The sequence below is a fragment of the Rattus norvegicus genome, chromosome 6 (genome assembly GCF_021556685.1).
Source record: "Rattus norvegicus strain SHRSP/BbbUtx chromosome 6, alternate assembly SHRSP_T2T, whole genome shotgun sequence".
Taxonomy (NCBI): Eukaryota; Metazoa; Chordata; class Mammalia; order Rodentia; family Muridae; genus Rattus; species Rattus norvegicus.
In genome coordinates this window covers 28,664,021-28,690,307 of record NC_141539.1, presented here as the reverse complement: position 1 = coordinate 28,690,307, position 26,287 = coordinate 28,664,021, and the positions used below count along the sequence as shown (strand labels likewise).

Sequence of the window (26,287 nt, the reverse complement as noted above, 5' to 3'; positions counted from 1 at the left end):
TAGGACATTTGAAAGAATAGGGCAGCCATCATTCCTACCTCCTCCCAGACCATTTTCAGTTTCCCCCATAGAAATGCTCTGCCTGTTTAACTTTTATCTGTCTCTCCTGGTTCCTGGCCCTAGGGAGCCTCTAACCTACTTTCTGTCTCTATGGACTTGCTTATTCTGGACACTTCATATAAATGGAATTATCCAACACACAGCCTTTTGTATACTTATCATAATGTTTTAAGGTTCATCCGTGTGGTAACACGAATTGGTGCCTCGTTTCTTTTCCTGGTTGAATAATATTCTGTTATGTGGGAGAGCACGCTTTGTTTACCTGTTCGTCAGCTGATGGGCGTTGGAATGGCTTCCATTTCTGGGTTGGTATGAATAATGCTTCTGTGAGTGTCCATGTACGAGGTTTCGTGTGGACATATGTTTTCAATTCTCTCGTGTATATATTTATGAGTGGAAATGCAGGGTTATGGGTAGTTCTATGTTTAACTTTTTGAGAAACTGCCAAGCTGTTTTCCAGAGCAGCTGTGCCATTTTATAGTCCCACTCGCAATGTACAAGGGCTCTAATTTCTTCACAGCCTCACCGTCTCTTGTAATTTTGTTTATTTTTATTATAGCTATACTAATGGGGATGAAAACCAATGTAAATTCATTTGGGTTTTGAATTGCATTTCCCCCTAATGACTAATGTTGTTGAGATTGTTTTAATGTGCTTGTTGGACATTTGTATATTTTCTTTGGAGAAATGCCTATTTAAGTCCTTTGTCTTAAATTGAGTTGTATATCTTGTTGTTGAATTCTAAGAGTTATTTATATATTCTAGACCTTAGGCAGATATATTAGTTACAAATGTTTTCTCTTATTTTGCAGTTTGAATTACTTTTGCCTTCTAGATAGTGACCTTTATGTACAAGTCTTTAGTTATAATAAAATATTCTTTATTTATTTTCTCCTTTATTGCCTGTGTTTTGGTGTCAAATTTAAGAAATTGTTGCCTAATCTAAGAACATGGAGATTTATAGCCATATTTCCCTCTAAAAGAGAAGGGCTTTGACTCCTATATTTAGGTTTTTAAATGCTATTTTGAGTTTATTTGTGTGTATCGGATTGGGTAAATTATTTCTTTTGCATGTGGGTGTCCACTTGTCAAAAAGTCTGTTCTTCCTTTAGTGGATAATTTTAGCACCATTGCTGGAAACCAACTCCTTACTCCCTTATTAAATGATTAATTTTTTAATTCATCACTTAACAAAAGGTCATTCATTTGTATGGAAAACTGACAGTACTGAGACTTAAAGTATACAATGATCTCAACCTGACTCCTTCCCACACATACCAAAATCCATCAGAAATAAGTCAGCCACAAGCAAGGCTGAACATTTTCCACAAATGTCCTTACTGGTTCAAAGCCCTTGGATTTCTAAGCTAGCATCAATAGTGTAGACCTTTATACAATTTTATCTTTAATAGTTTAAATAACATAAACCTAGAATACTGTAAGGTGTGTTTTGTGAACAGAGCATATGTACAGGTAATAAAAAGAGAGGTGACTTTTCACCATTCAAAAACGAACACATCTTGCTGGGATCTAGTATAAGTACAATACAAATGAGGGTCACTCCTTATCTGTGAGTGATTGGAAGAGAATCTTGTCTCCTCTCCACTCTTTTGAATCCAATTCTTTTAGTCCAGTGGCTGATGTACAGAGGAATGAAGATGGGTTATGTTGCCTTGTAGCTACACCCATGTGTAGGAATGAAGAATGAAGCCGTGTGACAGGTGTTAGTGTGTGTGTGTGTGTGTGTGTGTGTGTGTGTTTGTGTATGTGTGTATGTTTGTGTGTGTGTTTGTGTTTGTGTGTGTATGTGTGTGTGTTTGTGTGTGTGTTTGTGTATGTGTGTATGTTTGTGTGTGTATGTGTGTATGTGTTAGTATGTGTGTTTGTGTGTATGTGTGTATGTTTGTGTGTATGTGTGTTTGTGTGTGTATGTGTGTTTGTGTGTGTATGTGTGTATGTGTGTGTGTTTGTGTGTGTGTGTGTGTGTGTGTGTGTGTGTGTGTGTGTGTTAGGCTAAAGGTGGTATTAGGGTATTTTCCTCAACTGCTTCTGCACGTTTTTCTTTTTTTGGAAACATGGCCAGTTGCTGACCACCATTTGGCTGTACTAGCTGTCCTACAAGACCCTGGAATTGAAAGAGCTTAAACGGGGAGCCGCATTTCTTACTCCAATCGTGGGATGGGGTGCCCCCAGGAATCACGAAGTAGCCATCTTGATGTAACAGCAGGAGGTAGCTTTTATTAACGAGATCCCTATTAGCGGGATCCCGGGTCGATACGTATCCCACACAGGAGACAGAGGAATCGACCCCGAGCTTCCAAACTCGGGGGTTTATATAGGGGTATTCGCGTGGTTACACATGATTGGTCAATTCAAATGGTGCACAGTTACTTTCGGTGCGAAATTACATCAGCAAGGTGTACGTGCTCTCTAGCAGCTCGGCAGGCAGGTAGGGTGGCTCATCTCACTCAGGGGGGTGAAGGAAGGGGAGGGGGTGGCTACAGATGATCAATGTCCTTGGGGCTGATAGCTGGTTTGGCAAGTCCTCTCTCTGGCTCTCCCTCAGGCACGTCCGGCCCTGCACATCCGGACTCTGACAATGAGTAACCTTTTTAAAACTCTAGTTCTACAGAATCTGCCAGTATTTGCCTCCTGGGTGCTAATTACAAGTACATCCCATTGTGCCCACCTTTCTACATGGATGCTGGGAATCCCACTCAGGTCCTCATGCTTGTCCAGCAAGCCCTTATTTTGTAGCTAATTTCACTGCATGCAGTTTCTGAATTTCTGTGTTGGGTCAGTAATTTGTTTACAATTTCAAGAGTATAATGTCAAATGTTAGACTTAGCACATTTCTATAGGAAAGGTGGTGTTTGTGAAGGTTAATTTCAATTGTCAACTTGATGACATCTAGAATTACCTCGGAGATGGGTCTCTGGACATACCTGAGGGGTATCCTCACTGTGGGTGGCACCATTCCCTGTGTTTGGTTCCTAGACTGTATAAAAAGGAGAAAGTAAGCTGAGTACAAACATTCATCACCCTCTTCATCCTGACTGTGGATACCATGTGACCAGCTGCTCCAAGCTCCTGCCTGGCTTTCCCCTCCATGGAAAGCAGTGTGAGCAGGAGTAAATCCTCCTTCCTTCCTTTCTCCCTCCCTCCCTCCCTCCCTCCCTCCCTCCCTCCCTCCCTCCCTCCCTCCCTCCTTCCTTCCTTCCTTCCTTCCTTCCTTCCTTCCTTCCTTCCTTCTGGCTTTTGTTGGATTGTTTTATCCCACCAACAGAAAAGTAACTAAGGCGGAGTTTAGTGTGTATTTCCCCATGGGGTGATTAACTCTTTGAGACCCAAGGTTGCATCTTCTTCATCTCTGTAAGCTGTGTGCCTGGAACTGTGTGTGGTGTTGCAGGACTGCTGGTCTGATTGTGGGCATGTGGTGATTTAACTTAGAGTCAAACAGTGACCCAAAAGTTGGCCCCAAGGAATCTAAGAAGTAGAAAGGAAGAAGGACAAGAGAAAGCACTTACTTCCTTCTGGTATTTTCTCTCAGCTTCCAAGCCCATTGCAAATGTAAGCCCATGGGTGTCAACAGCTCCTTTGAGCTCCCTGTCACTATAATGCAGCAGCTGGGCACATAGCAAGGGAAAGGTGCCCGCTTTGTGGAGTAGGCGCTGTGGGGTGCTGTTTAAGAATGCAAAAGAGGGAATCTGGAGTCTCAGGATTGCCACGATAGGAAAGGGGAAAGGAATGTTTGAAACAGAAAGTGGCATCAGAAAGCCAAGGAGCAGACAAATAATTGGAATTTGAACTGGAGGGCTAAGATGGGGCAGGGTGATGAGGGAATTCATCCACAAGCAACAGGTCAAAGTGGAAACAGCTTCGGTGATGATAGCTCAGTAATAGAGCACTTGCTTGGCATGTGTGAGGCTCTGGGTTCAAACCCCAGCGCTACAAAATCAAAATTAAATCAAATCAAGTAAACACAGAAGTAGCAAAACTTAAAATAGGAATATGCTTGGAATTTAAATTCAGCACAACGCAGAGAGGGCTTTCCTACTCTTTGGCTTTTCTTCCTATCTATAAATAACATAAGGAATTCAAACAACTCCATCTTGAGAAAACAAACAGCCCAATTAAAAGGAGCAAAGGGCCTGGGATGCAGCCTAGTGGTAGAGCCACTTGCCTGGCAGGCCCAGTCCCAGCAATGTACAGAGAAGAAAAGCCACTCAAAAGATGTGAATAGCATATCTCAAAGGAAGACATGTGACCGCTAACACCAGTGCTCCGCTCATCAGTAATCGCTGGTGGTGGGAGGGGGGGTGGAGATGGTAAAACCCCACTGAGACATCACTTCACACCCGATTCCTGGAACCCACCTGCATGAAAAAAAAGCCAAATATAGCAGCGGGTAACTGTAATCTTAGCTCTCCTAAGGTGAAATGGGAGGATTTGGAATCTCACAGGCCAGTTAGCCTGGGGTACATGCAGCAAACAGTAAAGAAAAACACTTTGCCTCAAACCAAGTGGGGGATGAGAACCAACTCTCTAAAGTTGCCCTTTAAATTCCTTGAATGTGCCACAGCATGTATACAACTGTGCATGCACAAGCACACACACGCGTGTGCACACATGCACGTGAAACAAGCACACACACACACACACACACACACACACACACACACACACACACACACAGGTGCGCCATTAATTTTGCCTGCTGTAGCTTTTAATAAGGAAGTTCCCCCATGGACCTTTTCCTGTGGTCTTGTCTTGTCCTCTGGTGGTCTTTGGAGAGGAGATCGGATCTTGAAGGTTCTGCTGCTCTGAGTGGCTTCATCCTCTCTGTGACAGGTTCCGAATCCAAAGAGATTGCTTGGAGACACTGGAACTGTGAAAGCTAGAAAACGATTGGAGAAAATGGTTTACTTGAAGCGTGTCCAGGGGAATTTAGTATGTTCTTTTTTTTTTTTAAGATTTATTTATTATATATAAGTACACTGTAGCTGTCTTCAGACACAACAGAAAAGGGCATCAGATCTCATTAGGGATGGTTGTGAGCCACCATGTCGTTGCTGGGAATTGAACTCAGGACCTCTGGAAGAGCAGTCGGTGCTCTTAACCACTGAGCCATCTCTCCAGTCCATCCAGGGGAATTTAATTCCCTGGCTATTTCCTGTTACTCTCTGGCCTCTGTCCCCCATTAGCCTCTTCCAGGCGTTCCCACCACCTTGGTGTTCTGCTTCATCAGGGACCCTTAGTTAATAGACAAGGACTATGGGCAGAAGCCTGTGATGCCATAACCTCTCCCATTAGGTTGATTTTTCTCAGGTACGTTGTGGCAGTGACAGAGAATGAGCACAGTCCTGATCATTTTCGATGGTTCTTCTACTGTTTCAGAATTTAAGGCTATTTCTCCACTGATTGGGCAAAGTCTCTACACTGACTTCTTTTTTTTTTTTTTTTGATGTGTGCAGTTTTGCCCTATAATTGGAATATATATATGTATATGTCATTTTAGACAATTTGCCATGTTCTTTATTATGTAATATAAAGTATTGATCTAAATAAAACAATTTCCTAAATAAATACCCAAGGATATCTGCATCATAATTAGATAGATAATCTCCCCTTACTCTTTTTTGTATCCCATTTCAAATTTATATCGTGAGGTCGAATTCTGGGTTCTCTATTTGTAGCTATATTGATACATTTTCCTTTGTTTGATAAGAATCTCCCACTTTGTTTATTCTTCTCTCTATCTTGGGTACTGACTGTATCCACTAAATTATAATGTGCTCAATTAACCTTTATCGGCTTGAATTAAAAGTAACATGTAAGTGCCTGCCAAGTTTGAATCTCAAGTATTTTTAATTAAAAAAATCAATTATTGACTGGATGTTGAGCTACTACAGTCCTTGAGGTATTCACTTTCATCTAAGACAGCGACTTTCAACCTGTGGGTTTCAACCTCTTAGGGGATCAAACAACCCTTTGGCAGGGATCACATATCAGACACCCTGCATGCCGGGTGTTTACGTTACGATGTATGTCGGTAGTAAAATTATGGTTATAAAGCAGCATTGAAGAAAGCTTTACGGTGGGGGTCAACACAACATGGGGAGCTGTGTTAAATGGTCGCAGCATTGGGAAGGCTGAGAAGCCCTGTTCTAGAGCAGCTCAACTCCTTGCCACTGTCACTTCCTGCGACGTTCTCATGAGAGGTGTGGGAATTAAGTAGCGTGTGAGAATAAGGAAGTTTCCAGACTCCTTTGGTGTATTTGTGACTTCATGTTTGTCCTCATAGCCTCCCCAGGAGACAATCACACTCTACCGGCAGAGGAAGCTCATTGGCCTGTCCATGTTCACGGAATTGTGGTTCAAACCCGGATCACTACCTCTAAGGCCCACAACCTCACAGCTCCCTCACTGTACAGAACAGACCCCAAGGTTTTGTGTCTTACTCGTCTAGACAATATAGCTAGACAGACAGTGAATGTTTTCTGGCTAAATAGAGACATGGTGACCTCGGTTTGGAAAGGGCCCATAGGTAGATCACCGAGAATAAGATTTCTTCTCTGAAACAAGGTCTTGTGTGTCCCAAGCTGTCTTTTTCTGATCCTCTTGCCTCCATCCAAATGTTGAGATTACAGTCATATGCCACCATACCTTGTTTATGTGGTGCTAGGGCCTTGTGAATACTGGACAAGCCCTCTCCCAAGCAAGCTACATCCCCAGCCCACCGAGAATAAGACCTGAAGAGCACAGTAAAACTCCATGATACAAACAAAACAAAACAAACAAAAACAAAACAAAACAAACGATCAAATAAAAACCTCACAGCACAGGCTACCGTATAGAGCCATGCCAGGGCTGTAGGACTCCAGGCTCCCTGTCAGATACCAGAAGATAAAAGGGGCACCTAGAAGGATCTCGTGCCTGAGATTCAGAACGAAGATTTCTCAAGGAAAGTCTCTGAGATTGGTTGGACTTGAGCATAGAGAAGCTCTTTTTAAATATAGGCATTGAGTTGACCACAGGGGGCACAGGCAACATAGCAAAAGGACAGGGCTATAAATAGCAGTTGCATCTGGAAAGCCAAAGACAGGCCTGGTCTGAGCACAGGATGGAGAGGGCCTCTGAGCGAGATCAGTGTCTGCCATTCTTCCTTCCCCTGCAGAGCACATCTCCCTCCAGCCTCAACTCCAGCAGAGAGAGGACCTGCACAATGTCACTGGAAAAGTCTGAGCTTACGGAGGTTTCTCGGCCCCTGTTCTAAGGAGTTAAAGTGGAACAGAGCAAGTCAGTCCCAGACTGGGGACTAGGGCTCCTCTGGGTCTCTCCCAAAGGGCTATAAGCTTTTCTTTTATTTATGCTGGGTTGTCTGTCTTTGTTCAGTTCTGTCTGCTGAGCCAGATTGGAAATGGTTTGCTGGGGAAAATAATGGTGCTGTCTAACATGATGTAACAAGATGTCATCTCCTGACTCCAACGCCTAAAACGGATTTACAGGAAGGAAAGGAAGGGGGGAAAAAGAAGCACAAAGCCCCAGGGAGTACTCGGCTCAGATAAAAACCACGAGGGTTTGTTTGTGAATGTCAAAAACCTGTGTGTTATTTATTCTACTTATATGAACAAGAGAAGAGGGGTGTGTGTGTGTGTATGTGTGTGTGTGTGTGTGTGTGCGTATGTGTTTTAGGGGGAAATGGATTTAAAACATAGACTATAGAGCTTGGAGGCAAAGTGTGCAGGAAAACTGAAACAAATTTTATTTCTCATTGCACACCTATATAAACATACCATAGGCTACACACAATCACAGGAACATGTGCCTCAAACAATATATACATAGCACATGTACATACAAATTCTATACTATGTAAACCTCACTCAGATATGACACGGTCTCGCCATCCTGCCATACTCCCAGCTGCTCACACACACTCCCCACACACATGCACACACATAAACACACACACACACACACACACACACACACACACGTTTGTAATCGTGCTGAACTGTGGGGATGAGGCTATAGTCCAGTCCGAGCCTTCCTGATTTACATGTGCAAGTTTCCCACATGCTTTTTAGGGTCTCCATTAGGAAGACCTGTACTAGAAAGACCAATTGAAAGAGGAGAGGGACAAAGGTCTTTTTGGTTACTTTCAAACAGACAGTGCTTCCAGAAGGCCCACTCACATCCAGTCTTAGCATAATGTAGAAAAGTAACATGAATCAGGGAGGAAAGGATGAGTTCCTTGGTTATGCATGATTCTCTCATGTTCTGTATTCTTTCTGCATTGGAAGCAAATTCTTGAGGAGCCTCTTGGGACTGTCAGGACTTCGGGGGTGAATGGTACTCTTTGTCTGTCTGTCTGTCTTTTTCTCTCTCTGTCTTTATCTTTCTGTCTGTCTCTCTGTCTCTGTCTCTGTCTCCGTCTCCCTCTCCCCCCACCTCTCTCTCTCTCTCTCTCTCTGTCACACACACACACACACACACACACACACACACACACACACACGCTCACACACACACATGGGAGAAGAATCCCATAGCTCTTTTTGTTCCAGATGTTCTTTAGCTCAGCAGCAAAGCAAAAGTACAGGGTGTGGGGTGAGCACTGTATGTCAGTGACCAAACTACAAACAACTGAGCTAGCATTATGCATTTTCCACTGCTCTGGCAAAAATTAAGCCCATATGCATGTATGAACTATGAAATACGAACTGTGTAATTTCATTAAGTGGCTCTTATTTTACATTTGAAAGTGGCATCATGTGTTACAAGGATGATTAAAATCATCATGATAATGGTAAAAAAATGGGCATTTTCTTAGGACATTTTACAGCAAGTTAAAAGATGCTGTGACAAACTAAAAGTGAGGCTGCAGATAAAAGTAAGATCGTGTGTGTGTGTGTATATGTGTGTATGTGTGTGTATGTGTGTGTATGTGTATGTGTGTATATGTTTATGTGTGTGTGAGTGTGTGTATGTGTATGAGTGTGTGTGTGTGTGAATGTGTGAGTGTGTGTGTATGTGTATGTGAATGTGTGTGTGTGAGTGTGTGTGTATGTGTGTGTGAGTGTGTGTGAATGTGTGTATGTGTGTGAGTGTGTGTATGTGTGAGTTTGTATGAGTGTGTTGTTTGAGTGTTTGAGTGTCTGTGTGTGAGTGTGTGTGTGTGTGTATGTGTGTGTGTGTGTGTGTGTGTGTGTGTGTATGAGCACACACTGAGAATTGAACCCAAGGTTTAAAGCACACTAAGTATGCTATGAATATCTGCCTTTATACTTTAGTGACTTTAATAGCACTCTTTTTCCTGCTGTTTAAATAGAGCCACATTTTCCCATGGTACACTAGCTCCTTCAAGTTATGTAGCAGGCCTGGCTGGCTCTCCCACCCAAAGCAGCTGCTTCACCTCTGAGGACTTCCCTGTTTTATCCCAAGCCTCTATAACAGTGTCAGCAACATTATTGGATTTCAATAACTCTTTATGGGAGATACAGATGATTTAAAAATAAGTCTGTATAATCCCAAGGTGCCATATCTAGTCATCTGAATGTATTGACATGCCTGTCAATCACAGCATATTTCTATACAGAAGCAGCTTGTTCATTCACTTATCTACTCGGTCTCACCTTCATTCATCTATCACCTTCATTCATTCATCCATCATCTTCATTCATTCATCCAGTCTCACCTTCACTGATGTCTCCATCTATTAGTTTTGCTCAACACATTCTTAAGCATTTGTTCTGGATCCGGTAGAGACAAGTAAATCAGAATCTCAAGCTTAAAGGGTGTTACCATTTAGAAAGACATACTATAGACTAAGGGACAAAGCAACTGTGTCAGTAGAAGCTTGGAAGACATCTGTGTAAGGAACAGAGAGTTCTGACAGGCCCTGTGGGCCTTGGAGATTACTTAGAAAAAGGGCTCCTGGGTCCCACAGCACAATCCGTGTCAGGAAAGTAGACTCCCTCTGCTCTCTCACTGTCCAGAGCTGATCATGGCCTTCCTCAGCAAAGCTTCTGCCCTCTCCCTGTCCCCTCCCTGCCTCCCAAGCCCTCTACTCTCTTACATTTCTTTTATCCTTCAAAAACCATTCATTGGTCTAGACTGAGCTCCCCTCTCTCTTGATGACTATAGAGCTATTTAGCCCTTGAACATACCTTGTTTTAAACTGTCCTGTCACACTGCTTCAGGTTTATCTCTATTCCTATGTCACCTGTCACCAACACATGCACACACACGCGCGTGCACACACACACACACACACACACACACACACACACACACACACACAAACCTGGGCCATAATCTCCTGAATTGCAATGAGTTTCTGACTGTAATTTATATCGCTTCCTGTGTGCTAACACCAAGTAAAGGATAGTGAAAGGCACCTACTATGGGCTTCACTCTCCAAAGTGTAGGCTACAGGGCCTCCAGAGCTGACATACACTCCTTTGACAAAGAGCAAGCCATCAATGATAGTTAATCTTAACTTCCAATTTGATTGGATTAAGATCACAAGATACACTGGGCAGTGTTGGCACATGCCTTTTAGTCCCAGCACTTAGAAGGCAGAGGCAGATGGATCTCTGAGTTCGAGGCCAGCCTGGTCTATAAAGTGAGTTCTAGGACAGTCAGGGCTATACAGAGAAACCTTGTCTTGAAAAACAAGACAAGAAAGGAAACAAACGAAGAAAGAAAACAAAGAAAGAAAAGAAAGGAAAGAAAGAAGAGAAAAGAAAGAAAGAAAGAAAAGAGAGAGGGAGGAAGGAAGGAAGATTAATCACAAGAGACTAGTTATGCTCAGGGTATGGCATTGGCATTTCCAGAACCAATTAGATTATGGGCTTTCTAGCATAATGAATAGATCAATCTCTTGATATATTAGCATTATTATTAACATCACTGAACAGTGATGAATAGTGGGAAGTTACTAAGGACATGTTGTAGGGCTGTATCTTGCCTTGGTCCCTTCCTTATCCCTCCTTCTGTTTCAGCCTGTAGGCTGATGTCTATATGTAGGTGAGGGCTGGTACAGCTAGGTCAAGGCCATGAGAGGACAGTAAAAAAACATAAGGCAGGGTAAAGCTTTTGTAAGGTGGGAAAGAAGGGGAAGAAAAAAGGAGAATCAAGATGGAGACTGAGAAAGATGACCCAGATCCGGGTGGTCCTGAATTGCTAAGGTAGTTATGTATATTTCTTAAGGGATGGATTTCTGAGGACAAATTTCTTATCTAGGTGGGCGGTTTTTATCCTTATCAATTGGTTGTGAATTTATTGTGTGGATGTATTGTGGATTGAGAATCTAACATATAAATCTGATTGATAAATTACAGTTTATTGAATCATGATTTCACTGGGCTGTTGGGAGTATGAGCAGAGTCCGTGGCAGGGAGCCATGATAGGCCAGCCCATGCTGGGCTTCTAGAGCCCTGATTTTACAGGGTAGCTGGAACCAGTGAGTTTGTGGCTAGCAGAGAGCTGCTGGGATAGATACTAACCAGAGATAAACTGTGGTCCCACGGGTGCCAGAACTAACACTAGAGACCAGCGTGGCAAGGTGCCACGCTGGAACGGTCCACAGACCGCCCGGGTTAGAGAATACTTGGGAGCAGCGTAGAGTCGCTGAGAAAGAGGCCTCGCAGTGGCCCCAAGGGTGCCGCCACTAGAGAGAGTGCAAAGTACCACATAGTGCCATGCGACCCTAGGGTGCCAGCGCTAGAGAGGGTCACCAGTCCCCCAGTTGGTTCAGACACATGTGAGCTTGTCTTCTCTAAGGGTCTATGTAGGTAGATGCAACATGATTTGGGAGGTGTCTGGACCTACTAGTACTAACAAGGAAATACGGAAAGAATGAGTCATGATCCCAGGCCCCTGCATTCAGACCACTGCACTAAAACTGAATCATCTAAGGCAGAGGATACATCAAATGATTAGCTAAGCAAGTGTGTGTTTCCTCTCTGCCTGGTCTGGGCAGATGTTCATACCGGCTTTAGCTTTTCCCAGACAGTCACCAGGAGTGCCAAGATACCAAGTCAAGCCGCCAGTCACTTGTGCATGTGAGTGGGACCAAGTCCCTTTCCATTGCAGAGGAGACACTGAGTAGCGTTTCGTGTACTTCCTCTCACACCAGGTCACAGTGGCCCAGGCCTTGGAGCCTGAAAACTGTTACTTCATCCAAGAAAAGGCTGACCAGTCTCTGAAAGACACAAAATAAAGCCATCCAATTAGCATCCTGACCAGATAATTCATAATAGCACACATTGTGTATGCCGATAAAATATTTCAACTGAGTGGAATGATGGTTTAGTAATGTCTCCTATGTGCCTAGTTTAGACTTTTAGAGGAAAATCACATTTTTAAGCTAGGAGAAAGAAGGCGATGAGGATAAATAGAATATTTTTTTTCTTTTTTTTTCTTTTTTTTTTTTTTTTTTTTTTTTTTTTTTCTTCGGAGCTGGGGACCGAACTCAGGGCCTTGTGCTTGCTAGGTAAGCGCTCTACCACTGAGCTAAATCCCCAACCCCAAATAGAATATTTTTGAATGTGGAGGTAGCCTTGAGTGGTTAAGGTCAGGCTCTGGATTTGATCATCAGCTCTAATACTCCCAAATTCCTTGGGTTTGCTACAGTCCAGTTTTCTCACCTGTACAATGGGCATAAAAACAGAGTGTTCTCTGTAACATTAAAAGAATGATTATAAGGGGTTTGCAACCCCTTAGGAAGAACAACAATATAAGCCAACCAGACCCCACCAGAGCTCCCAGGGACTAAACCACCAAACAAAGAGTACATATGGAGGGACTCATGGCTCCAGCAGCATATGTAGCAGAGGATGGCCTTGTCCAGCATCAATGGGAGGAGAAGTCCTTGGTCCTGTGAAGGCTCATTTCCTCAATGTAGGGTAATGCCAGGGCATTGAGGTTGAAGTGGGTGGGTGAGAGTGGGAGCACCCTCATAGAAGCAGAGGGAGGGGAGAGGGGAGGAAGGGGATAACATTTGAAATGTAAATACATAAACTATCCAAGAAAAATAAAATTTAAAAAAATGAGCAAACAGGGCTGGAGAGATGGCTCAGTGGTTAAGAGCACTGACTGCTCTCTTCAGAGGTTCTGAGTTCAATTCCCAGCAACCCCATGGTGGCTCACAACTATCTGTAATGGGATACAATGCCCTCTTCTGGTGTGTCTGAAGACAGCTACAGTGTACTCATATAAATAAAAATAAATCTTTTTTTAAAAGAACGATTATATATGTATTACCACAAGGTTATTGCCTAGGTGATCAGAAATTGTTTAATATCCATCGTCATGGTGATGATGGTGATGATGAAAAGAAAAAAGATTCTTGTTTATTTTCAGGGGAAGGGAGATGGTTTGGGGGAAGGGGCTAAAAGGCTCTGTTTGCAAATGTCTCCTTTGCCCAACGTTAAGTCTTTCCTTCTCTTTCAGTGTGCAAATAGAAGGTGTTAAACTTTCTGGTCACCCAGTATATATCCACTGGTCATCAGATTCAAGGACTATGTTAAGAAGCTATGACCCAGAGTGCATCTGGGCTCTTGTAAAGATCTGAAGAGGTGATGGTTCAAAGTCGAAAGCACCGGTCACATGTATGGGTTTCAAGTCTGTGCCACCTCTCACCTTTGATTTTCAAGGATTAAAAAAGCCAACTCTATTTTTTTTTTTTTAAATCTAACCCTGTTGAGGTTCGACAAATAATCCTTATGCCTCCTCACGTGTGAATTGCCAAGTTGCCGTCATCCAAAGCAAAGGTTCCCTGAGACTTTTTCTAAAGCTTTTACTTGGTTCTATCAATCACCCTTGGGACTCGGGGTCGCCATATGCCCGTATCCTCTCAGGGATATAGGCGACTTTCATGTTAAAGGACCCGTAGCGTTCTTTTGCTTCCGTTTGACTTGTTGCTCCCACAAATGACCCCTTCCGAGCATCTGTTTGTCTTCATTCCTGTTTGATTCTCATGCTCTCTCCTTCCCTCCAGCCACACGCGGTTCTGCTGTGTGTGCACTTGCGTGGTCCCACACTTGTCCTTGCCAATCTCAGTAACTAAATAAAATAAGCCCCTTTTTACTTGATCGCTTTGTCCTTTATTACTGCTTTGCCCCTGCCATCGCAACGCCAAAAGAAAACCTGAGTATGTTACCCTGGCTGCCAACAGAGAAAGTAGTAACAGGTCGCTCTCCAAAGTCTCGTCCCAAGCAATTGTCAGCATTCTCTGTCTACTTTGAAAGGCTTGGTTTTATTACTCCCCCCCTTTTCCCCTGCCCTTTAGCCAACCCATGCTCTGCTGTTACTAGATTCCCTCTTGCCCCTCAGACCCTATCTGAGAGGCCCCTTTCAAGTGGGGACCCAATATGTGAGTCACGAGGTTGCTGCTTGGCTGAGTTCCTGCCTGCCTGCTCTTAGACAGAAACCTTTGATAACCTGAGCTTTTTTTTTGCTTGCAATTTCACAGCATACCCGCTGGAGCTTTTATCTCCGTGACTGAGCCCAGGCAATGACTATTCCTCCTTTGTTATCTCGTTCCTGAGCTGTCTGTCTCATGCGGAGGACACTCCCTCTGACTGCTATCTGAGTCTCGCATCTTTTTCTTCACGGGTAGAAATGCTTTTGTTTACGTCCCGTTCTCTGTCTCCCGTTCAGAATCTGTCTGATTGGATTTCCAGGTTTTGTTTTTGTTTGCTTCTAAATCTGATGGAACAGGAGAGAATTGTCCGGTGTTTTCCTTATCAGTGGAGAGGACACGGAGTGATGGAGCCGGACCACAGCTTGCTCGCAACTGCTCCTTTGATTTGATTATCAGGAGCAATGCAAGACACTCTGGTTCTTTACACTTGAAATTGGCTATGGTTCCAACCTGTGGGCTCCTTCCGATTTGAGCTCATCTCTTGGGCCCTGAGGGCTAAATATCAGACAGTACCGCTGGAGTCGCAGCATCACATCAGAACTCAACGTCCTAATCGTAGCTTCCTCATCCCCATGGCAGTGTTCCAACACAGACAAGAACCTTCCATCTCATAAATCGAAATTAAATTGATGGGCAAACTTTTTAAAAATATCTTTTATTTATTTATCTGTTTTGATGTTTGCCTGCCTATCCTTGATGACTACAGAGACCGGAAAAGAATGTCTGGTCCTCTAGTACTGGAGTTACAGATAGTTCGTAGGTTGCCACGTGGGTTCAGGGAATCAAACTTGGGTCCTCTGAAAAAGGAGCCATTGCTCTTAACCACTGAGCCATCTCTCCAGTCCAAATGATGGTAAATTGTGATAACTACCCCCTATATGTTCTTCTTCCTTAATCTCTGGGAATGGGGACATAGGTTGTACTTCCTGTGTGCCAGTAACTTTAAGTAAAAATATTAATATTTAATGTTTGTATTTAACCTGCTCTATAAAGAATCCCACTTCGCTATGAAAGTTTCTGTGACGTCTGGTACCCATTATAATCTGTGGTGGTCATACTTTGGTGCTTACCCAAACACGAGATTATGGAAACACGAGACTAAGACACAGGCTCCTAAGCTTGGTCATGGTTGGATCACATGGGAAATGAGTCCATTTCCCTAAGAGAAAGATAGAAGAGTACTATGTATCTGAGTCTGGGGATGTGAACAGGATTTCATAAAGGAATATGGGAGAAGGCACTTCAGAAATAGCCTGAAAGTTGATGGTGTGTGGAGAGCTAACTAGACAGGTAGAAGATACAGTGTACTCGGCAGAAATAGGAGACCATCAACCCGTTAGAGGCCGAGTGTGTTCTCATCTGGACGAAATTCAAAACATCCTTCAGACACGTAGAAGAAAGTCTTCAAAGTGTTTGAGCACTCAACCTTAAAATACACACAGATGACCAAGAATCATATGACATCTGGGGAGATCTCCAGGTTTTAAAAAAGAGTTCAAAAACTAGAGGTGGAGAGTCTGAAAACAAACAAACAAAACAGCAGGAAGACACCAGATCTCTCAACAATGAAACGCAATGAAATGAACACTCTGTAAGAACAGACATCTTTAACATTTTTGAACAGATTTAAAACAAAAAACCCTTAAGTAAGATCGGAGTTTGTAAAAAAAAAAAAAAAGCACATTAATGAAAATCACATTAATAAAACTTGGGCTTGGGAAATAGCTCAGTTATTTGAGTGCTTCCCTAGCAACCCCTGGATTCAATACCCAGCACCATGTAAAGTAGGCATGATAGCATAAACCATAGTCTCAGCATTCCAGAGACAGAGACAGAGGATTAGAGGCTATGGCCATTAGCTTGATGCCAGCCACGGCCACACTCAAACAGGCAAACAAACAAACCAAGTTAATGGAACTCTTCAAGAAAAGTAAAGAGTTTAGTAGACAATGAAATACAAGCAACAGCAACAGCGTCAACCATACAGGTCTAATCCCCAATAATAAGAATTCCAGGGCTGGAGAGATGGCTCAGCAGTTAAGAGCACTGACTGCTCTTCCAGAGGTCCTGAGTTCAAATCCCAGCAACCACATGGTGGCTCACAACCCTCTGTAATGAGATCTGATGCCCTCTTCTGGTGTGTCTAAGATAGCTACAATGTTCTTTCATAGAATAAATAAATCTTTAAAAAAATTTAAAAAAAGAATTCCAGTACATAGACTGCTCAGATACAGTTAGCAAGATACATCATGTTTACTTAAATTTGAACTTCTGACAATGAAATAAATTAGGGCAATGAAATAAATTAGGATAAATAACATGTTTACAGTAAAAAAATGTTGCAAGGCTCATAGTCATAATAAAAAGTCACTTGCTTGGTGACACAGACATATAATCTCAGCACTGGGAGGCTGTTTACATAGAAATTTCAGGCTAGCCTTGCTAGATAGCAAAATTTTACCTTTTTAAAAGTTATTTTTTGGTTGTCTGATATGCACACAGAACTGTGCACCCTGTATCTTATCTATCAGCCTTGCCAGAAAGAAGTGAACAGACATATTAATGGGAAGAAAATTATTAACCAAAGAAATCAATAAAATTTCCCCAAATCAAAGGACCTAAGCACCCAAATTTAAAAGGTTCCATTAAGGGTTGGGGATTTAGCTCAGTGGTAGAGCGCTTGCCTAGCATGCGAAAGGCCCTGGGTTCGGTCCCCAGCTCCAAAATAATAATAATAATAATAATAATAATAATAATAATAATAATAATAATAATAAAAAGGTTCCATTAAATAGGCAGAGAAGGTCATTTTTAAGGGCCCAAAGGATGGCACTGGATTTCTTAACAGCTGATAATTTCTTTTGAAATTTGGTGAGACAAACAATGCTATATTCAGAAATGCAAAATTCAGAAAGCTCACCTCTCAAAAACCTCTTGTTGGGAAGTCTACTCCATCAACTTTAAAAGTAAATGGATACAGCTTAGTAAAATACTTGATTACCATGAAAAAAGTTGTAGGTTGGATCTCTAGCAGTAAATAAAACTAGGAGTGGGCTGCATGACTCCAATCCCAGAATTTATGAGGTGAAGCAGGAGGATCAGGAGCTCAAGGTCATCCTTGGTGACAGAGTTGAGTTCAAGGCCAGCCTAAGCTACATGAGAACTTTCCTCAACATAATCGACAAGTTCTTTCTGTCCTGGTAAAATGAGCCAGTTCAAGCCAGATTAGTTTATATTCAATGAAGGTTTATTGGGGAGCTGTTCTCGAGCAAGCGAGTTCACTGGCCCCAAGGATGGAGGCCGGGGAAGTCACCACAGGAAGGAGAAGAGAGAGGGGGGTGGGAAACGGAGTGGGGAGAGAGAGAGAGAGAGAGAGAGAGAGAGAGAGAGAGAGAGAGAGAGAGAGAGACAGAGAGAGAGAAACAGAGACAGAGACAGAGAGACAGAGACAGAGACAGAGAAACAAGACGTCTGTATTATATAGGGAAGAGCGTCTGGTAGCAGAAGGGCAGCCCAGTCTCTGGGCTGGAAAGTCCAGGGTTGGGGGCAGGGTATGATACTCAGTAGGGGCTGAAGGATGCTGGGAGAACCTGGAAGCCAGATCTGCTTTGATATATAAAATATGCACCTCAGTCCCTTGTCCTAGGTGGAAACCAAACCATAATAAACACAGCAGCAACAATAACAACCACAAAATAGATCCAACGAAGAGTAGATCTACATCAGGATACTAGCAAAAAAGATTCAGGAAGAGTTTTCAGTGACATGTGTACTTTGAAGCTGAGAAATGAAAAGTAGTCAGAAAAGATAAGCAGAACAAAAGGATGACTGGAGGGGCAGCTAGTAAGTTAGATACATTTTCAAAGCTTACCAAAAAAAAAAAAAAAGCAGAAATTTATTCGTGGAAAACTACAGAACCATAAGATGAGGCAATCATAAACTCAAAGAAAACCATAAAGCTATTCAAAAACTTTTTAAAAGCATAGTTGTTGATCCTGTATTAATTGTGTGTGTGTGTGTGTGTGTGTGTGTGTGTGTGTGTGTGTGTGTGTGAGTGATGCTGGGGATTGAGCCCAGAAATTATGTAATAGGATGAATAATTAAAATTATTAAAGTTGGATATGGTGACACATACCCACAATCCTGGCAGCAGGAGGATCACTGAGAATTAAAGGCCAGTCTGGGCTTCATAATGAGACCCTATCTCAAAAGACAAGCAAACGGGCTGGAGAGATGGCGCAGTGGTTAAGAGCACTGATTGCTCTTCCAGAGGTCCTGAGTTCAAATCCAGGCAACTACAAGATGGCTCATAACCATCTGTAATGAGATCTGATGCCCTCTTCTGGTGTGTCTGAGGACCGCTATAGTGTATTTATATATAATAAATAAATAAAATTTTAAAGAAGTAATGAAACAAAAAAAATTGGAAATTACCCTGGGTAGCATTTTGTGAAACAGAGAGTGAAGAAATGCATCAGGAGATGGGCGGGCGGGTCCAGCTCCTGCAACCACTGTAGTGAGCAAGCAAGGAGAAGTTAGAGAAACAGAGCCTCTCCTTATGTGACCTTTCCCCTCAGCTCTGTCTGAACGTCACGCCCCTTTCTACAAGCCCCGCCCCCTTCCCTTCCAACACTGTTGAGATCCCTTTTACTGTGGCTTAGCAACTGCAGGAATCTCCAGGTGGTTTGCAGCCAAGCGCGCTGTCAATATCCAGGCAGGCCCAAAGCCAAGATAAGGGATTTTCTGGGATGCTGTTATCTAGATTCATTGCTGCTAGTATTCACAACCGCTACCATCGCTCCTGACACAAACACGAGCTTTATGCCTGCCATCTTACCAACTCGCTCCAGCGCAGGCAAAAGCATTTCCTAATTTCTAGACATCAGCACGGGGAGCCAGCATTTTCTGGTCCTGTTCATGGCATTTTTGCTAGTTATTCCTAGTCTCTGTTAATCAAATTCTTTCCTCCTTTTGAGTTCCTTCATTCCTCTCTTGCCTGTGCTGTTGACATTGGCTGTAGCAATGGAATTTTCCAGTTTCCTAGAAACTGTAGCAGTTTTAAGGGTATGGCTCCTCCATAAACTCTTTATTTCTGTTACAGCCTGGGCTCTGGAGCTCTGCATGAAACAAACATTTCATGAGATACAAGGTTTGTGTCTGAGTAGACAACGCCATCCAAAGCACCAGTTAGCAAGGAAAGCCCTCCACACTGTCAATCCGTTTAGTTTGTTCTAATTTATAGTGCTTGGTTTGTAAATAGCTGTGGGGGATTGATGGCAGCAAGAGTGGACACGTGGGAGTGGGGATAAATAATAGTGCAAGAGGACCATTTAAGGCAATGAGACATGGTTAAAAGAAAAGGCAGGTTACAAATCACTAAATACACGGCAATGACCCCATTTCTCTAAATACATGTCTATGCGTGTGTGTGTGTGTGCACAAAGCCAGAAACATTAAACAGCGATTTTCTGAGACTGAGGGATTTATGAAAGATTTGTGCTTAATTTCTGCTTGCCTAGTTTTTTCCAAACAGACATGTGCTGTTTTGTAACAATAAGAAAAACAAGTTATTTAAAACATAAATAAAAACTGCAAGATTCTGGGCAAACACCATATGTTTTGTCTGAATTCCACAAACCCCTTTATGATGGGCCAAGCGCAGGCCTCGTTAGTAGAGGACTAGGGACAGGGAGTGGAAGCATTCATAGGTGGCAGCAGGGGACTTCCAGCCTAAAGAGCTAGCAGATCCATGAGCCTTATAAGAAACTCACCAAGGAGGTGATGCTGAGAGCTGCTAAAACCTGACAGATAGATGTTAAAACTGTGCCTGGAAACTGGAGCCCCACATCCATTGACATTCGTGTGCATGTGCCCACTGAACACCTGTGGCCATCAACATTGTGTTGAGCAGCAGGCAGATGGGACAGATGGGGTGGGGGGAACCCCTGGAAGCAGCTGTTACTCAAGCCTTGCTGGCTGAGGACGCTGCTTAGTCAGCATGGCTTAGGATCTGTCTCCTAGTCCATCTGAGCTGTTCTATATACAAAGGATGGTGTGGCTCAGATGTCTCCTCACCTACCCCGGTCTACTGCTCCAGGTGCTGCTGGCTGGGACGCCTAAGGCCACATTACTGGTGGTGAACATGGTCTCTAGCAGGGTGCCCTTCCTGGTTAATAGACTATAGCTTTTACTTTGTGTGTCTTGTCTCCCCTCTCCCAGGCTGGCCTCGGACTCACTAAGGATGAAGTGTAATGAGGTCTCCTGTGTGATGGGAAAGCACTCTTCTGAGTGAGGTACATCTTTAGTGGCCCCCAGTTTTTAAATCAGTTTGACAAAATAATGGGTTTCATTATGACGTCTTCAACCAGATGTTATTGTACCTTGCTTTACACACACACACACACACACACACACACACACACACACACACACAGAGAGAGAGAGAGAGAGAGAGAGAGAGAGAGAGATTCTATTTCAGTTGGAAAATATGCAGTATTTTGTTTTCTTTCCTCTCACCTCATTTTCCCTTCCACATTCATGGTGTGTGTGTGTGTGTGTGTGTGTGTGTGTGTGTGTGTGTGTGTGTGGTACTTGTGTGTACTTATTTATATATAAACCTAGATTCTGCATCCGAGAGGAAACATGCAATACTCATCTCTCAGTCTGGCTTACTTCACTTAACACACCAATCTCTAGTTCCAGTCATCTTCCTGCAAATGACATAATCTCATCCTTCTCTGGGGCTGAATAAAGCTTCCTTGTATATCTATCACATTATCCGTCTATCTGTTGATGGGCTGAATGGGCCGGGGGCTCCTCCTGTGACTGCCCATGAAGGAATCTGGGGTGGAAGCTCTTCAGAGTGACTTCGGTAAGTACACTAATCCGCTTCACAAGGTTTGCACGCTCATTGCCTGGTTACTCCCCGCAAAGCCCACCTTTAAATCCGTCGTGTTGGGGATTAGATTTCATCACATGAACGTTGAGAGGACAGAAGCACAGAGTCCACAGAAATCTGGGGGTGCAGGGTGGTAGGCGTAGTTATGCTGTGTAGAGGGACTGAGAGCAATGCTGCCACCACCGCTGCCGCCTCAGCTGACGCCGCCAAGATGCAATGGGGACTCCGTTTCCTTCACAGAGCCCAACATCAGCCTGCACAAACCAGCTCCTGCATCATATTTCTGTCTTGGTTAAGAACCCGTTAGCTAGAATGACTGTTAGACTTTATTTTAAACAATTTCACAAGGTTATATAATGCACGAATATGCAAAGCTCTTTACCGGACGCCGCGTTCACTGTGATTTCGAGAGGAGGATAAGGCAAGTACTATTATCTCCTCTTCACAAGAGAATAAATTGAAGCTTAGGGGAAGTAATTGTTACTATTTAGTATAGTAATCGAGCCAGGGCTGGGGGTAAGCTATCCTGACCTTCAATCTCAAACTCTTCCCCTTACATTGTCTCATATTCATTTCTTCGCTCTCCCGCTGATTCAGCCAACCTCGGTTGAACTTAGAAGCTTATCACAAGCAGGTGTGTTCAGGAAATCAGGTGTGGACCCCAGTAATTACAGCCCAGTCTCCGGCCTAGGTCAATGAGTCTCCATTTGGAAGGCACTTAGAATTGCCTGGGGAGGTTTTAAAAGGTACCATAGCCAGATCCCATCCCTGACCAACGCCATGCTATTTTAAAAGCTCTGCAAGTGATTCTAACATGTAGTGAAAGCTGGAAACCATGGCTCCTGTGAACACAAACGTAGTCGCCACCTCAGTTCCTCTATGAGGCAAACAGCCCCAGTTGCAATGGTTGAGAATCAACTGCTTCTAGCAAGGGCTCTTCTGGTCTTACACTCTCTGAGTTGAGAGGTTCCTCTTTTTTCCATCAGATTGTCTCTGAACGGTGTGTGGCTTGTTGACTGTCCAGGGTGATGACTTGGTCATTGTTCAAGATACCCAGTGTTCTGGACAGCAGCTAGGGGCTCTCAGATCCCTGTGTAGATTCAGGATAGAGCAATGTGGTCTGTTTAAGAGCCATGCTCACTCCTTGGTATAGTCGGTATAGTCTGAGTTTCCATTATGCAAATAGAAATATGTGAGTAGAAACGAGAACCAGGAACTTAGAGTAGGTTTCAAGAATCCTGCCCAAGTACATGCTGTAACTGGCTAGGAAACGGAATCTTAGAGAGGGGAAATGACTCGAAACGATTAGACAGCAATGCAAAACAGGGCACGATTCAGTGCCCTAGTATGGCTGCAGGCCACAGCTACCTTACTCTCCTGGTGCTTGTGAAGGTAATGTTTCTCACGCATCCCAGGGTAGAAACACTTTTCTTTCCAGGTTGATTGATATTTGAATTTTCCTTTCCCCTGAGACATAACTGGAACAAATTTATAAGCCCAATTAGGTGGACTAGTAAGCACCTCTCATCTCCTAGGTAGACTCAGAGCAGCTCCATGAGGTTGGAACTATATACTATTCTCATTTCACAAGAGGGTAAAACCAATCCCCTCACTTGCAGAGTTGGGAAAGGCTGCGGAACTCAACGGTACCCGGCTCGGTGTGTTATAGTTACCATTTCTGAAACCGTGAATAAATCCACAGTCTGCCTTTAGATCCACAGTTTGCCTCCAGATCTATGGGCTATTGTTTTTTTGATCGTGAATTAAGTATTGGCACATCTGCCATTTTCTTCTTTTTCCTTGCTGATCATCTCTTTAAATTCTTAACTATATTGACGTGAGGAAAACAAGCTGCGTATGATTCCTCAGGTGGGAGAGACCAAAAGGATCGCAAATGGCTAAGTGGAGTAGGTCACACCTGTCAAACTTGGGAGTCTGCAGCAGGCAGAAGATTGCAAGTTCAAGGCCAGCATGAGCTACATAGTGAGGCAGACCTGATCTCAAAAACACACAAATAACAAGGAATTCCAAGATGAATCCTACAGCTATCCCATCTGATCAGAAACCCAAGGCAACCCCAGCAAAGATGAAGCAGCCACAGTATCTAGTGTTTGTGCTGGTTAACGTTTACTCACAATTTGATGCAACCTGCAGCCAAATGAAGAACTCCCTCAATTGGGTAGCTCTGTGGCCACGTCAGTGAAAGATTGTTTTGATTGGTGCAGGAGGGTACAGCTTCCTGTGGGTGGCACTGTCCCTGGGCAGGTGGGCAGGGCTATAGAAGAAAGCTAGCTGAGCAGGCGCCAGAGGGCGCCAGTGAGCAGTGTTCCTCATTGTTTAACGCCCGCTTGCCTTCCTGCCTCCACTTCCTCCATGTACTCTTGTAACCTGGAAGTGTAAATAGACATGAACCCTTACCTTCCCCAGTTGCTTCCGGTTAGGGTGTTTGTTTTGTTTTGTATTTAATCACACCAACAGAAAGGAAACTAGAATAGTATCCAATGGAAAACTCCAGTGTCGACTCCACATGAAGAACCTTTTTCAAGACATTTCCAATCAAATCTGGGAATAGAACATACAGCCTTCGAAACACATGAACACATACGTGACAAATGTTGAACACACATAAATGACGTTCTCTTGCATTGGAAGGAAACTTTAGCAACAGTTTCTGATTTGGTACACTGTCAGTAATTTCTCAGGGAGAAGCCTATTTGATAGCTCCACTCAGTGGCTCCCCTTTCCCCCTCCCCCACCCCCAAACAAAATAGCCACTCGCTGTCCTGAAACTAGCTCTGTAGATCAGGCTGGCCTCGAACTCAGAGATCTCCCTGATTCTGCCTCCTGAGTGTGAGTCTCAGAAAGTCTGGCTGACCAGTAGTCTCAGAGAGAAAAGGAAGGGAATGACCATGTGTTGAGCGTCAAATACAGGAGTGAGCGTGCATCCTGGTCACACTGCTCCCAAGTGTCTAGCTCTCGGGCTTCTTTCCTTATAAAGTTTTAAAAATCAGATTAATGAGCTATAAAAGACACGCAGCACTTTGCACATGTTTAGAGCGTGCAGTATAGGTTTCGACATACGTCAGAATTTGAAACCCACGAAGCTCATTCAATCAGCAGAGATAGTGCAGTCCCTCCCCGCCACCTCCCAAAATGCCTACGGCATCATTTCCCAGAGCTGTAAAAATGTTGCTTTATGTGGCAAAAGTGACATTTTACATGAGGGATTTCCTAGATGGAAGCAAGCAGAGGGTGACCAGACTTAGATAAAACTGTGATAATCAAAGTGGGGGACCGGAGTTCTCTTGAGAGATTTGATGATGCTAAGAAGCTTTGAGGGTAGGGAAAGCGGTCGCAATGCAAGAAGTGCAGGTGGATCCCAGAAGCTGGAAATGACAAGGTCATGGAATTGCCTGTCTTGGAGGGCAGGCAGCCTACCAGGCACCTGGATTGGCCCTCAAACCATCCAGGCACTAACGCTGTAACCTATGACTGCCTCCTTACACGGCAAAAGAAACTTTGAAATTGCAATTAAATGAAGGATTTTGAGATGAAGGGATTATCCTGGCTTATCCAATGGGCCTTAATGTAATCATGGTGTCCTTATTAGAGTAGGACAAAGGGAGGTTTTACTATGGCAGAGCAGAAGGGGCTGTGATTTGGAAGCAGGGATTGGAGTGGTGTACTTGAAGGATAGAGAGGAGGGCCATAAAATAAACAGTAGTGCTCACCGCCAGAAACTGACAAGAGGCAAGAAATGAAATCTTCTTTCTCAATGCCCCCAGAAAGCAGCAGTGCTCCCAATCTCAACGTCTCCAGATGACAGCTGTGCTCCCAATCTCAATTCCCCCAGAAGGCAGTAGTGCTCCCAATCTCAATGCTCTCAGAAGGCAGCAGTGCTCCCAATCTCAATGTCCCCAGAAGGCAGTAGTGCTCCCAATCTCAATGCTCTCAGAAGGCAGCAGTGCTCCCAATCTCAATGCCCCCAGAAGGCAGCAGTGCTCCCAATCTCAATGCTCTCAGAAGGCAGTAGTGCTCCCAATCTCAATGCTCTCAGAAGGCAGCAGTGCTCCCAATCTCAATGCCCCCAGAAGGCAGCAGTGCTCCCAATCTCAATGCTCTCAGAAGGCAGCAGTGCTCCCAATCTTAACGCCTCCAGATGACAGCTGTGCTCCCAATCTCAATGTCCCCAGAAGGCAGTAGTGCTCCCAATCTCAATGCTCTCAGAAGGCAGCAGTGCTCCCAATCTCAATGCCCCCAGAAGGCAGCAGTGCTCCCAATCTCAATGCCCCCAGAAGGCAGCAGTGCTCCCAATCTCAATGCCCCCAGAAGGCAGCAGTGCTCCCAATCTCAATTCCCCCAGAAGGCAGTAGTGCTCCCAATCTCAATGCCCCCAGAAGGCAGCAGTGCTCCCAATCTCAATTCCCCCAGAAGGCAGCAGTGCTCCCAATCTCAATGCCCCCAGAAGGCAGCAGTGCTCCCAATCTCAATGCCCCCAGAAGGCAGCAGTGCTCCCAATCTCAATGCCCCCAGAAGGCAGTAGTGCTCCCAATCTCAATGCCCCCAGAAGGCAGTAGTGCTCCCAATCTCAATGCCCCCAGAAGGCAGCAGTGCTCCCAATCTCAATGCCCCCAGAAGGCAGCTGTGCTCCCAATCTCAATGCCCCCAGAAGGCAGCAGTGCTCCCAATCTCAATTCCCCCAGAAGGCAGTAGTGCTCCCAATCTCAATGCCCCCAGAAGGCAGCAGTGCTCCCAATCTCAATGCCCCCAGAAGGCAGCAGTGCTCCCAATCTCAATGCCCCCAGAAGGCAGCTGTGCTCCCAATCTCAATGCCCCCAGAAGGCAGCTGTGCTCCCAATCTCAATGCCCCCAGAAGGCAGCAGTGCTCCCAATCT

The 26,287-nt window shown here is 44.0% G+C and overlaps 1 protein-coding gene across 7 annotated transcripts in view; it reads right to left on the bottom strand.

The window, feature by feature from the left end:
* The window catches only part of LOC100912066 (uncharacterized), a 41,558-nt gene that overhangs the window by 3,860 nt on the left and 11,411 nt on the right, over nucleotides 1–26,287 (bottom strand). The window contains exons 2-7 of one of the 7 annotated variants that reach the window (XR_015622839.1): nucleotides 23,811–23,954; nucleotides 12,060–12,271; nucleotides 4,812–4,957; nucleotides 4,244–4,436; nucleotides 3,006–3,058; nucleotides 2,273–2,653 (exon numbers count right to left, since the gene is read on the bottom strand). Coding sequence is in view for 1 of the 7 variants with exons in the window: in XM_087555054.1 (XP_087411180.1) it covers nucleotides 2,623–2,653; nucleotides 3,006–3,058; nucleotides 3,588–3,741; nucleotides 4,812–4,897 (324 nt within the window). In the remaining 6 variants the exon portion in view is untranslated. Of the gene's footprint in view, nucleotides 1–2,272; nucleotides 2,654–3,005; nucleotides 3,059–3,587; nucleotides 3,742–4,243; nucleotides 4,437–4,811; nucleotides 4,958–12,059; nucleotides 12,272–23,810; nucleotides 23,955–26,287 lie in introns of those variants that run through there. The other 6 variants (XR_015622838.1, XR_015622837.1, XR_015622836.1 and 3 more) reach the window with 6 other exon arrangements.